We start from the raw sequence: 15,140 nt of genomic DNA, 5'->3' as shown, positions 1-15,140 counted from the left end.
AATAGGGGCGACAACCAGCTCTTTAACCGATAAATGGATACCAGCACTTATAGAACTAGAAGGAAATGAGAAGGCTGACACACTCGCCAAGAGTGGGAGAAGATACTCACAATTAAACATCGCACTCTATCCAGGAGAAATGAAGAAACTAATAGTAAAAAAAAAAAAAATGAGTAATGGACAAGCTCTCATCCGAATCACAAGAAAGATGATGCCTATTATAAGCTATCCCGACAAGATCAACGTCTAATCTTTCAACTCTGGACCGGACACAACTGAATGCGACAACATGTGTACCGGAAGCTCAAAATTAGAACCAGTAAAATCGGCCCATGTGGAGTGTCGCCAGAGAATGCTGACCATGTCCTTCAAAACTATTCTCTTTACAATGAGGCCCGTACAAGACAGTGGCCCCAAAACACCCCAATAGAAAGAAAACTATATGGAGAGCTCCCTGATTTGGAAACCACTGCGCATTCATATATTGGTCTAGTCATTTTAACTCTCCAACATAAAAATGAGACGAGGAAGAAGAAGCTCTCTAACAATACTTAATAGGAATTAACTTAACACACACACAGCCAAGAAATTGTAAACCACCCAACTTATTCACAGCTCAATATGGGTATTAAGTTCTACTTTCTGCGATTTGTACAGCAAAAGTAAGTTTTCTTTTTGTTTATTTTTAATAACATAGATCTAAAAATACTACACTTAAGGCTTACGAAAATATTATTTAATTAAAAAAACAAAAAATATAAACAAATCTAGATCTAAATCATTTTTTCTACTATTATAATTAATGGCAAACTTATGCTAAGTATGAAGACATTAATGATGGAAATTCTTATAATAATTATAATAATTTATATAGCGCTGTCACATCCGATATGAAAGGAGATTTATATTTTAAATAATGGGTCATGATATATTCTTATACAATTCGCGTTTTTTGAGAATGTACTAGGAGGAAGCAAGAGCTAAGTAAGTGCCTCTCTAACCGTTCTGCTTTCTCTTATCTTTTAATGGAATGGGTTGCCTGAGTCAGCCAGGAAAACCAATGACTTAGAATATTTTAAGTCACAGATCGACATGCATGACTAGATTGACACATGAAATGCGTAGGACGTAGATATCTTATCTTTTGGAGAAACGTCTGTAATCTATAAGTAATACCAACAAGTTTCAAACTCATTAAGTCTGCTATTGTAGGCCTATTGTTTATAGTTTTCAGGCTACATACATTTAGGCAAATCATGTAGGCCTATAAATAGAATACATTATGCAATCCCACGTAAGCATACATCCAGTTTTCGATGCGTTATCAAACTGAGTATATTTTGAACAGAATTAGAGGGGGGTTGAAATCAACACTTGCCTAAGACTTCATTGTCTGAAAGGAAACTTCACTTAATGCCTATATATATATATATATGTTGGTCTGAATGGGGGGGGGGGGGGGAAGAAATACCCCCCCCCGAAAAAAATCCTGGCTACGCCCATGTCTTATAAAATACAGACGTTACTTCAAAAAAGAAGATGATTACGTCCTACGTGTCATGCATTTATTCATGCATATTAACAAATGACCTAAATTCTGCTAAGTCACTGGTTTTCCTGGCTAGCTCAGGCTCAGACAACCCATTCCGTGCTCCAATAGCACTAGGAAAGAAGGAGCATTTGTGCAAATTTGTCCTAGCATATGGAATGAGGAATGTGACTTTATCTGTGTGTCTTTCTGAGTATTTTATTAGATTTTGTTTTTTGTATTTGAAGATTATGGTTCAGTGCTTTATGTATAATTGCTACTTTACTTTTGAGTCTTCTGTCTTGAAGACTTTCTAAATTTAATGATTTTACTATAAGTTTTACTCTAGTCAAATGTGAATATTCATTAGTTATGAGTCTCGCTGCTCTATTTTGTGTCTGTTCCAGTTTCTTAATGCTTTCTTGAGTTGAGGGGTCCCAAACAGAGGATGTATATACTATTATTGGCCTAACCAAGGTTAGTTGATTTAACTATCTGGGGCTGCAACCCAACAACCGTATAAATCAACAAAAGGATCCGATGAAACAAAAGATGTTGAGCAACTAGAAGCTATTTCTCTTTTGTCAATTTACTCGTAATAACAATTGGGGGCCCACTAAATTAACTTAATACCAATGTGTCTTCTGGTTCTAACAGCACGAGAACCGCTGACCATAAACTTCAAATTTAAAATCTACGGAATGGTAGGAAATAGTTTCTAGGTGTGTGTAAACACATTTGCGCCTGTGAAAGGTCAGAGGTTGAGCAGATAAACGCGTGAGTAAACACATAAATACACTGATATATAAAAGCCATACTAGCGGCGCGTGCTCAGTTCCGTAATGTTTTTAGGTCAAGCCCATTCCACCTTATCGAGAATGGTGCCGCCTTATCGTCCAAGCGAAGGCTCCATTTCCTGCTTTGTAGACTAGAAGCTTTCTATGCGGCGCGTATGCCAGGAGCCATAATCTTAAGACGCTGTGTAGGGGGAGCATGGGGGGGGGGGGAGCTCCCCGCACGCGAGACGTTATCTTGAGCAACAAAAGCAAAGTGCAAGTTTTAGTCTGTTCTTTACATAGGCATGGGCGATTCCAAACAGTTTCAGAATCGATTTCATTTCGAATATTTAAAAATAATTTTAATTAAATGATTCGGTTACAGAGGATTATAATTAGTCTTTACAGCTAATATACAGTAGTGTGTCGAGGCCAGACATATGTGCTGGTTATGCATTATAAACGGCGGGTTATGTTTACAGTTACAGTTGACTTTCTATATTCCGACGGTTGCAGGACAGGGGGAATGTCGGATTACCGGTGTAAAATGAAATGTATCGTCAAGATTTGAACCAAAGACATCTCGCGACGACTAACTAGAGATAGTTTTAAAAAGTAATTTACGAGACCATTGACTCGCTTTTTCAATTTACGAGACAATTGATCGCTTTTTCAATTTACGAGACAATTGATCGCTTTTTCAATTTACGAGACAATTGATCGCTTTTTCAATTTACGAGACAATTGATCGCTTTTTCAATTTACGAGACCATTGACTCGCTTTTTCAATTTACGAGACAATTGATCGCTTTTTCAATTTACGAGACCATTGACTCGCTTTTTCAATTTACGAGACAATTGATCGCTTTTTCAATTTACGAGACAATTGAATCGCTTTTCTTGTGCCGCTCCTTTATTAGAAAAAGATTTTAAAAAAAGGTTGTTTTTTTTGAAAATTAATATTGAACATAAACACATTGGCTTTAGTGTTGCATAGGTACCAAATGATGACATTCCGCTGATAGTACAGATGGACTCCCAAGATGGGCAGAAGAGGTTGGCGGTCAAGCTGATAGTCGACTTCCCAAAAGACTACGGAAAACTATGCAGTGGCAGGCATACACATTATGATCAAGCTAAACGGTTTAAAGATTCGCCCACGGTTTTTCCTCAGAGAAATCATCGCTTTGGAAAGTTGAAAATGGGAACTATTGAAATATGGCCCTGGGAAGTGTCACCAGGGAATCCCGACTAAGTCCTTGAAAGTTATTTTCTCCGTCAAGAGGCTCTAAAAAGACATTGGGTCCCCAAAACACTCGCGTGAAGTTTTTCTTTTCGTGTTTAATAGTTGTGTTTTTATGTATAGAAAGCAGTTTGTATTGGGCGCGTTTTTGGTGTCAAGAATAGTGTGTGTGTTTACGTCACGCTTAGTTCCCGTATTGTCTTTGTAGCAGAGAGAGCTTCTAGCTGGTTGTGCTACAGTTTCACCGTTTCCCCGTTTTAACGGGTGTTAGGCTTGGGGCTATGGGGAAGAGTGTAGTCTTTGAGTTCACCCTTGTAGCCGTGACTGTTTCTAGAGTTGTATCGTCATTTCCAAAGCTGCCGATCCTAAGGCCGAAATGGAGTGTGAGGTGTGTTATTTGTATAATTACCAATGCAATATTTAAATATCCATGATTCATTGGTTGGCATATGTTCGAAATATATTGTTTATTTGTAATTAGCTTATTATTAAATATTGTTCTTGTTGAGCAATTGTTGATTAGTTATTCACTGTTCAGTTCGAATGACCATTTATTCACTGTTCAGTTATCATGCAACTTGATATGCTGTTGCCCGTTGGTTATTGGTTGGTTGAGGGGGGGGGGAACCCGGTCAAGTTCGTAAACCCCTAGATAACTCGTAAACCCGCCTTTTGACAAACACCACTATATAAGTAAAACTATCTGGAGAGCTTCCTGATTTGGAAACTACAGAACAGTTCAGATATTGGACTAGGCATCTGAACCCTTTAACATAATAATGAGAACGCAGAAGAATAACATTTCTTTTTAATGGTAATAATTAATTCAAAGTTGTTTCTTTTTGGCGGGGAACTGTGATTTAAAAACAAATTGATTACGAGACACAAAGAATCGCTGACAGCGAGTCTGAAAAGAAAAAGCAAAAAACGAATTCAAGCCACCAACACATGTCTCAAAAGTCTTCTGATTTTTAAGGAAATGATCGTGTGATTTGGGATTATGCTCTATCCACAGACCTTAACTTTATTACATCAAGACTGGATATTTAAATTTAATTTGCATATTTTAGTTTTAAAAGAGACATAAACGGTTTGAGTTTGTGGAGTATTAGGCCCTTGGTAGACGCACTGTCTTAAATCAGGAGCTCTACCTGTATTTACATGTTCTGACCCGTCGAAATTCCTATAATTTTTTCTCTTTTGTGGAGGTCCCTTTCTTGTGGAATTCCCGGGGGCTGTAGCCCCACCTGCTGTCTCATAAATCCGGCCCTGCCGCCACCTCACTTTCTCTATTTTTTGTTATGCAATTAGACGACACGATTCTCATGATTTTACAGCTCGATTTCACGATTCCATCGTAATCGAACCCGTCCCTAAACTTCAAGGTCACGAACGACGTTTAAAGTTTCATTAAAACAATGGTTTGCTTGCCTTACCGGCTGCTTAGAGGTCAAAGTTGAAACCCAAGATAAATGGAGGTGCATCAATTTAATCTGATGATCCAGTTGAATGTCTCACAATAAATTGAAGCAGTGGTGTTGCAAGGGCATTTGATGCAAGGTGCGATCATTTGGAACAGAAAAACAAAAAAATATGAGGATCAGACAAACAAGAACATCGGGAAACAGAAGCACAAGAACATTGGGAAACAGAAGCACAAGAACATCGGGAAACAGAAGCACAAGAACATTGGGAAACAGAAGCACAAGAACATCGGGAAACAGAAGCACAAGAACATTGGGAAACAGAAGCACAAGAACATCGGGAAACAGAAGCACAAGAACATCGGGAAACAGAAGCACAAGAACATCGGGAAACAGAAGCACAAGAACATCGGGAAACAGAAGCACAAGAACATTGGGAAACAGAAGCACAAGAACATTGGGAAACAGAAGCACAAGAACATCGGGAAACAGAAGCACAAGAACATTGGGAAACAGAAGCACACGAACATCGGGAAACAGAAGCACAAGAACATTGGGAAACAGAAGCACAAGAACATTGGGAAACAGAAGCACAAGAACATTGGGAAACAGAAGCACAAGAACATTGGGAAACAGAAGCACAAGAACATCGGGAAAAAGAAGCACAAGAACATCGGGAAACAGAAGCACAAGAACATTGGGAAACAGAAGCACAAGAACATCGGGAAACAGAAGCACAAGAACATTGGGAAACAGAAGCACAAGAACATTGGGAAACAGAAGCACGAGAACATTGGGAAACAGAAGCACAAGAACATCGGGAAACAGAAGCATAAGAACATCGGGAAACAGAAGCACAAGAACATTGGGAAACAGAAGCACAAGAACATCGGGAAACAGAAGCACAAGAACATTGGGAAAAAGAAGCACAAGAACATTGGGAAACAGAAGCACATGAACATCGGGAAACAGAAGCACAAGAACATTGGGAAACAGAAGCACAAGAACATTGGGAAACAGAAGCACATGAACATCGGGAAACAGAAGCACAAGAACATTGGCAGTAAAGAACAATAACAACGCTGTGAACTGAGGAATTTTAGAAGCAGGATTGAAGTTCTTAGCTTTTTGACTGTCGTGTTTTATGTGGCTATCAGTTCATCTTGATCTCTGGCCACGTTTGCCCAGTTGTCCTTTCATGAGATTCCCGATTCGTCTGCTTTTAAACTCACATATTCTAAACTGAAAATGAAAGAGCTAGACCGATTCTAGGACTAAAATTGAGAAGTTTATGCGTGATTATGTTAGTAGCAAGTCCTCAGTACATTCTGTAGTCCATGAATGGAGTTAGGGTACTTTAGTTTTTGTTTTAAAGTACAAGCCACTTTCAGTTGTTCGCTAGTTTCAAAGACTCTTCAGTATCGTAATTAGTCCTTGTGTATGTTTGAATTGTATATTATATTGCTAATTGCTTTCTATAGATCATATTTGTTAGCAGTGTAAACCGAAGGGGATTTTCATACTAGAGTTAATTACGGCAATCATGCCCTTCGTTTAGTTCTTTAAGCAATAAAGTAAAGAAAAAAAGCGATATGAAGAAACGTAGGCCTATGTGTATGGGGGTGTCACAAGTCGGATTAAGATTTGGCCGTTTTGGGTGTCTAGGGGATTTTATAGTTTGAGAATCCTTACTTGCACATATAAACTACAAGCACAGCGTTATAATGCAGGCAACAAATACTATATTTAGATGTAAACTTATGTACAGTTTATCATACAAAATAAGATAATGAAAGGTGAAATGCTGTACAGTTGCTAGTATGGAATCTAGCGTATTTACATATATAGGACTATCATCATCAGATATTAGAACCAAGTGGTCTGAGTGTCATTAGGCTGCTTGCTTAGCTTTAGGTCCGGTGCTGCACTGATGAGACGGGTGTGGCTAGTACTGATGCTGTCTGCTGGTGGGCTGGTGTAGTGGATCCAGGCTCCGGTTGCAGTCCAACTTGAATGGTTGCAGAGCTAAGCTGCGTCTACCAATCAGTCAAGCCAGTGACGAGTCTGTGGCTAGCGTTGTTACTTGGACTCTTGAAGGATGAGTAGGACTGATGTCTACAGATCTGGTGCCAGCAAATCTGTTATCAGCTTTAGGTTGCTAAGATTTCAGGCAGATGTTGCCTATAGATAAAAGCACCAATCCAAAGTGAAATAAGGGAATGAAAATAGTCTAGAGCTCAAGCAAGAGATAGATGTGCTCCCTGTGGGCTCTCCAGCGTGAATGAGATCGGACGATGAAGTTTGTCCATATACACGTGGATAGGAAAAGGGGGGGGGGTGAGTGGCGGTAGATAAATGCAAAGGAGGTGTAGACTATCTGGCGTCTTTGACAAGGAGATCCTCGCTTGACCGTGACGGCGTTTCCGGGAGATGGACACCGCGCGAAGGCGCGAGTTGAAAGTCCAGGGAGTTCGCCAGGTGGTCAGAGGATAGAAAGGAGGGGGGTGGGGTATCAGAGCTCGGCTGGATCAAAGGAGATTATACCTTGACAATGGCTTTGCGCTAGACGAACGGGGAGACCGCCGCTCGAGGTGTCGAGTTGAATGGCCCCTTTGAATTGACCAGCCGCTCCCCACAAGAGGGGGGGGGGGTCAACGGATGTTTGCCAAGATAGGAAAAGGGGAGCGTACTCTTGTCAAGAGTCTAGTGTGGCACGTGTCAAGGTGGGAATAATAAAATGTGACATCGCTGCCAAAGGGGGTGGGGATGGATTGGAGGGGTGGCGGCTGGGTTTTTTTTTAGCGCTTGATCGCTAAATTAGTGCAATTGATGATTAAAAGCGAGTAAATAAATTAATTAAATGCTTAGACCTGAGTGATATCTTGAGTGAGCTAAAACGGTTCGTCACAGGGGGGAGGGGAATAAAATAGTCCTTAATTAAAATGATAAAAAAATAAAAGGGTGAAGCTTAGTTGCCAGTGAAGTATTACCATTCCAGCAGACTTCAAGGACAAGTGTGGCATCGGAGAGGACTCGGCATATCCACAAAACTGAAAATCTACAGTGCTGTAGTGCTCACGTCACTCTTATATGCATCAGAGTCCTGGACTTTATATTCCCGCCGCATCAAAACGCTAAACTCCTTCCACCTACGCTGTCTAAGGAAAATTCGCAAGGTGAATTGGTCTGGCTTAAAGATCCTACAGTTGTCTAACATGAATAGTATCAATGTCACAGTAAAAAGGTCCCTATTTCGATCGGTGGGACATGTAGTCCGTATGCCATACAATTGCCTTCCCAAACGACTTCTGTACGAGAAGCTGTGTGCAGGAAAGCTCTCCTAGGGGGGTCAGTACAAGCACCATAAATACAAGCACTATAAATACACTCAGGAGCTCCTTAGTGTGATATCGACTTTCACGGCTGGGAAGCACTAGCTCTCGATCGCTCGTCATGGCGTGAAGCTTTGAGTGTCGGAGTCACGAGATTTGAAGCAAAAAGAATGGCCAGCGTGAAAGAGCGCCGAACCAACAAAAGCTGGCAGAAGAAGCAGGCCTATCTGCAACTGACCAAACCTACCCATGAGAATTGGTCTTAACAGTCTTAACAGCTCATAGGAGGATATGAGAAATGTGCTCATCCTCCATCATATGGGAGGAGCTATATATACCTTATCAGCAGGTGAGAGTTCCCCTTTCAGACCTTGTGGTCTATAGGGCAGATGATGTAAAGGTTATCTGTTCTGTGACCTACAGTTAACGATGGTGTCATGTGGCCAGCACAACGACCAACCGCCTTTACTTTTCCCCAACGTTAGGTACCCATTAGAGCTGGATGGACTCAGAGACGCCCAAAGATCCCGAAATTGAAAATCCTAGTCTTCACCCTGATTCGAACTCGGGACCCCCGGTTCGGAAGCCAGGTGATGGCAAAGTTAATTAGTCTGCTGATGGTTGCGAAATAAAAAGTTCAATAATTGTTTTGTCGATTTTTAGATTTTCTTTGCTTTCTGAAATTGAAGAGTATAGTACATCTCTCATGCTATAGAGTACTTACTGTCCTATGGTTCTTTAAGTGTTCAGCAAGCGCAACTCAGCTCGGGGCACTAATCGAACTCGAGACCCTTTCACAGATAGCAAAGCGGCTTAAGGGTCTCGGCCAGACATCCCACTTTTTAAACAATGTTGTCTATGATCAATTTTCTGTCCAAACTTTCAACATATAAACTGCATTTCTTTAGCAAATTCAGAATCAAATTTTCTAATCTCTTTCATTTGTTGCGAAGTTTATTTATTTGATAACATTGAAGGTCAAGTTAGCGTCCTTGACATTGTTTAGTTTATCGTAAAAAAAAAAATCGATAATCTTATTTTATAAAGTAGAAAGAAAGGCGTATGTATGTATGCATGTATGTATGTTACGAATAGAAATCAAAACCGATCAAATTTAAACAAATATCGCTTTTAATTTTATTTTTAAGAGATCGTGATAGATTTAGATCTATATTTTTATGCCAGTGACTATTAAAGTAAATAAAGAAATGAAGTGCTGAGATATATTCATTCATGAACCGCGTTCTAAAAAAATTCACGCCTCCGCAGAGAAAAGCCTTCTCGCAGTGCAGAATGAACTCTCCAAGCCAATATTTAACTCTAGATTAGTCTAGATTTAGATACTTGCATGGGCGTAGCCAGGATTTTTTTCGGGGGGGGGGGGGGTTAGGGGGGGGATTTTTTCTCCCCCCCCCCCCCGCTCCCCCCCCCCCCCCTCCGGAAAAAAATATATTTATATGTATGTGTGTGTTTACATAATCTTTATTTCATTCTGACCCTTCATTCTTTTGGAAGAAGTTTATTGTGCCCTAGAATTTCTTCCTGGAGTTAGTGGAAAAATTGTAGACTCCCCGTATTTGACAGCAAGGAGGTAGCGCTCCCCCAGCGCGGGGCGAAGCCCCGCCGCCAAGCACTATTTCTGGTATTTAAAGCCATCAAAATGCATTTTCCTGCTACTAAAAAGTTTTTATTTCAAAAACATAATGTGCTATTCTTACTGACTTAGACCCTCCCGCGCCGTTCGGCGCATTTGCCGTCAAGCTGTTTCCACAAAAATCTGTCACTGGTAATGTCCGAAGCCTCTTCCCACCTGCTCTGTGGACCTCCATGAATGTATGGCGCCAAGTTGTACTTAATAGGATGTCATCGCAACTCTTTTTATGCGTAATTCATTTTGTCGGAGAAGATGTCCCGCAAACCTCATGCGACGCTCTGTCATAATCTTACTAAGGGGTCGACTCCCAGTTCGGCATAGGATTTCCTTGATTTAGACCCGATCTCTATAACTGACTCCTAAAAATCTCTCTTAGCACTCTTTGTTGAGCCACATTTAGTGTTTTTTTTAATTTCACAGATGACTGTTCACTGCACTTTATTAATGAAGCACATACACTGGTAGAAATGTGTAACCTCTCTTGAATACGCTCTTGGAATTTGGTGACTGTAGTTTGCTATAGATTTTATTTCCAAAAGGCAGGTTTTAATGTCAAAATCATCTGTGTGTGTGTGTGGGGGGGGGGGGGTGTTAAGCTAAAAAATCTCAGAAGTTTTTTTTATTTTTTTTATTGAAAACCCCATTTAACTACGGTCATAGAACTGTAGTTTGCTTTAGAATAATATTAACGATAGAGGTTTTCCACCTCAAAACGCTCTGTAAGGGGATTTTAAACTCAAAACCATCTGGAGGGGTTTTAAACTTTAAAAAAAAAGCTATCTGTAGGAGAGGGTTTAAACTGAAAAACCTCGATTGGCTTGGTAACGCTCAAATAATTTTAGTGTGTAATTTGCTTTTTTTATATTAAAGAAGTGTTTTTTTTTGCATCAAATCCCTCTGAAGGGGGGTTTAAACTTTGAAACCCCATTTGGCAACGCTCATAGCATTTTGAGTGCGTAATTTGCTTTTTTTTTTACATTGAAGATGTATTTTTTAGCTTCAAATCCCACTGGCGGAGGGTTTAAACTCAAAACCCCTTTAGCTACGCTCATAGATTTTACAATGGGTATATTGAAAAGGCATTTTTTAGCTTCAAACTCCACTGGAGGGGAATTTAAACTCAAACCCCCTTTGCCTACATTCATAGAATTTTGAGGGTATAATTTGTTTTCTTTGTAATATTAAAGAGGTATTTTTTACCTTCAAACCCCGCAGTCAAAATCCATTTAGCTACGCTCATAACATCTTGAGTGCGTAATTAGCTTTTTTTTTTATATTGAATAGGTAATTTTTAGCTTCAAACCCTACCGAAGAGGGGGTGGGGTTAAACTCAAAACCCCTTCAAAAATTTGAGTGTGTAATTTTGATGGGGTTTTAAAATCAAAATCTTCCTTAACTTTGCTGTTGGAATTTGGGGATTGTCGTTTGCATTTTTTTTTTGTTTTTGTTTTATAGAAGAGGGGGATTTAACTGCTAAAACCCCTGGTAGGGGGTTTAAAACTCAAACCCCCCTGGTAGGGGGTTTTAAACTCAAAACCCCCATGGTAAAGGGTTTTAAACTCAAAAACCATTGGCTTGCTGGGGCAAGTGATGGTTTAGTATTAAAATCTCACCTAAAATAAACAAAATGAAAGCAAAGAATCAGTCACTAAAGTCCGTCTCCCCCCCCCCCCTGCGGGGGGGATTTCATTTCGGTGTGTGTGGGGGGGTGACCCCCTCCCCTGGCTACTCCCATGTTAGATAGTGATGGGAACTAAACTAACTTTTAAAAGTTAAACTAAAACTAGTTTTCAACTAAAATAAAGTAGTTAAACTATTAGTTGATCATGAATTTCAAAATATAGTTAAACTAAACTAAAAAAAAAGTTAATTAAACTATTTTAAAAAATTGGGGGGGGGGGGAGTGGCGGGGTTGAACTAGACCTATGTATAGATATGAACATCCGACTGTATACCTACGGTTCGATCTTATTCTTTTAACATTCTAGTAATATTTATCTATAATAAAATCAGTATTAAGGAATATGTTTCTTACATAAACGTTAATGCACAATAAAATAAAATGTCTATATAAATATGTGTGCTTGTATTTTTGCCTTGAATTAAAACCTTTAGCAAATAATGGTACTCTTGACTAACCATGCCGATGTGCTATTTTCTTGTCTGACCACTAAAAATACAACTAACACTATTAAACGCGCAAGGCAAAAAAAAAAACTGGGTGATCTTGTCATTATGGACTGCACAATCAGTGCACTATATAGACCTACACGTGTTCGTCTATCTGGCCAGGTTGTTAAAATCAGTCGGACACATTGTCTATTTACTTTCTGGGCGGGGAGGGTGTATAACTATTTTAGTGTAAATATATATATACGAACATGCTTGACTAGCCACGCCAGTGTGTTATTTTCTTGTCTGACCTCTCCACATTAAGCAAACACTATTGCATAACGCTTAATGCAGGGTAGTCTTACAGTATTATCAACTACACACGTACAGTACACTAGGCCTACATGTGGTCATGTGTATGTCTAGCCGGCGCCTTCGACATTGGGGTCACGGAGGTCACGGTCTAGCTGACCAGGTTGTTAAAATCAGTTAAAATCAGTTGGGCACAGTCTATTTACTTTATGGTCAGAGTGGGTGTGGATTAATATTTTTTTTTCTAGAGTTGGTTACCCTAATGCTTTTAGATCTATATAGGCCTAGCTGTTGATTTAGACTTAATAGATCTCAATAATAAGTCTTAAGACTATAAAATGGTGTACTTGATGCTCCTGCAGTTAAAAAAATATTGTTTGCTGCAAATGAATTGATTAAAACCACTAAATATTGACCTAACTCACTAATCAGATTCCCTCTAGAAACAGAAATAAAACACCTCCACGTGGCTCACAAAAAAATTCGGAACAACATCATTCATAATACTGCATAAAAGTTTTGGCAAAAAATATATAATATTGCTACTTTCAAGTGCAAATATTTACTCCCATAACTTGTACCAGGATCTTACTTTACCCTCTTCAAATGTAGACTGTCTAAATAGTTGTTAACTGCATCATTTTTTTTTTGTTGATAATCCAAGTTATTGATATCACATGAGAAAACAAGGAGTGCGTTTCAACCCTGACCACAAGTTGAAAAGTTTTACAAATTTTAATTAAACTTTTAAATTAGTATGTAAAAAAAAATAATTAAACTACGATTTTAACTAAACTAAAATATCTGTAACTTGTGTTGTTTTCATTGTTCTATATACCGGTATTATGCAATCGTCTGCAAATAATCTGACTTTTGTTCCTGAACTAATGCAATGTGGTAAATCATTTATGTCAATTAAAAATAATAGTGGACCTAAGACTGTTCCTTGAGGTACACCTGAGTTTACTGTTATTGGTGTTAATTTATAGACATTTATTATTACAATTTGTTTTCTCCCTATCAGAAAATCTTTAATCCACTGATGCAATGGACCATCAATGCCAAAATATTTTATTAATTTTTTAAGCAAACTATGGTGGTGAGCCTTGTAAAAGGTTTGGAAACATCTAGTAAGATAGCATCTATCTGCTCACTATCATCTAAACCTTTTGAAAAATCATCAATTAGTCCTATTAGTCGTGTTTCGCATGATCTATATGTAGTGGGGCGGATACTTGTTCAGGCCACACCGATATCCACGTGACCTTTCCCACTAGATGGCGCGTAAAAAGTCAAAAACAACGTGGACACTGTCCGTTCTACCGGCATCTCTTGTCACTGTAGTGTCTGTACGTTACTGGACCTACTTCGTCTTCGCTCCCTTTTTATTGCCTGGTTCTACACCACGTGTTTTCGTAGGGCTGCAGGTAAATACATTTTTACTGTTTCTTATATTAGATTATAATTTTATTTACTAGTTTAGATTGAATAACGCTACCCCGGTTTTCGTCCATGTTGTTGGACTATCCTTATTTTTAGAAGCCAGCATGTAAATGAATTAATTTATTGAATTGCGTACCTGTAGTATACTAGACGAAATAGTTCCTATATAGAATGTTAACTGTCAATCTTGTAAATGTATTTTTACAACCAGTGTGTAGATACTGGCTTTTAAGAAAAAGTGTCTAGTATAGATTTGTTATATTAAATTGTTATAGTTTTTTGTTTTGTAAGGGAAGAGCGAAACTCTTCAAACAATGTATGTTTGTTTTATGTAGAACAACTGATTTATTTTTAGAGAACTACTTTGTCATTAATTTTTATAATGTTTCCGATGTTCCATATCCCTCTTATAGAGATGATTAGTTTACACTATAAGATTTTGTTGTTGTTGTTTTTTTATCTAATATTTAGACTTCTATGCTGTGTGTACAACTTGGTCTAGCCATTTAGGCCCATTAATTATGTTAAGTTTATGCCCATGTGTAATTATGTTTTATGTTTGCCTTTGAAAGGTGTACAGATAAACATATCTATATCGGCCTACGAGTTCCTTTCGTGGTTTATTAAGTTCTTCTGTGCCAAACCCACCACATATTCTTCATTAAACCATGTTGGTATGGAGTAATGACATTATGTTTGTCTAAGTGGTTTAAGATATTGCTACCTATTATGTGTTTTAGGATTTTACATGTGATACTGGTCTGTAGTTTCCTGGGTCAGATTTTTGTCCTTTTTAAATAGGAAGGGGGTAACATTAGTATCTTTCCAGTCCCTTAGTACTCTGCTCTGGAACACTGGTGCTAGCTCATTGCTTAGTTCTTTGAGTAGTCTAGCTGAAATATCATCAGGTCCATATGCTTTATTCGGTTTGATGTTGGCTGATAGTTTTTGTATTCCCTTTTCTTGTAATTCTATATCTCCTATGTTGTCTGTATTTGGTTCAAATTAAGTAATATGACTTTGTCTCCTGTCAAAGTAGATATCAACTAGTCGCGTTATTCTTATTATAAGTTAAGTTTTGGCTACAGTTGAGTTTTGTTGTCAACTTGTAAGCTGCAGTGAGTATTTTGTTTCATTTGTTTACCTTATGATTATTTCATTTGTCACCGTGTTTTTAGTTGTTGTGTTTTTTTGTTTTTTTTTATTAGTCCGTGTAACTGGTTTGACGTGAATAAGATAAGTGGTATTTATTTAGTTTAGTATGTGAATTTTTCTGGGTGAAAAAAAACATGCTACAATTTGATTCCCATTTCTGT

At 38.5% G+C, this 15,140-nt stretch overlaps 1 protein-coding gene across 1 annotated transcript; it reads left to right on the top strand.

Annotated features, from left to right (window-relative positions):
- Positions 1–5,100: 5,100 nt before the first annotated feature.
- Positions 5,101–6,048, top strand: LOC129923433 (DNA topoisomerase 1-like). Its single transcript, XM_056014337.1, has one exon. The coding sequence runs from the start codon at positions 5,101–5,103 to the stop codon at positions 6,046–6,048; it is 948 nt and encodes a 315-aa protein (XP_055870312.1).
- The last annotated feature ends 9,092 nt before the right edge of the window (positions 6,049–15,140 follow it).

Source organism: Biomphalaria glabrata, chromosome 16, assembly GCF_947242115.1.
Source record: "Biomphalaria glabrata chromosome 16, xgBioGlab47.1, whole genome shotgun sequence".
Taxonomy (NCBI): Eukaryota; Metazoa; Mollusca; class Gastropoda; family Planorbidae; genus Biomphalaria; species Biomphalaria glabrata.
Note: the sequence above shows the minus strand (reverse complement) of the source record. Positions and strands in the feature narration are given on the sequence as shown.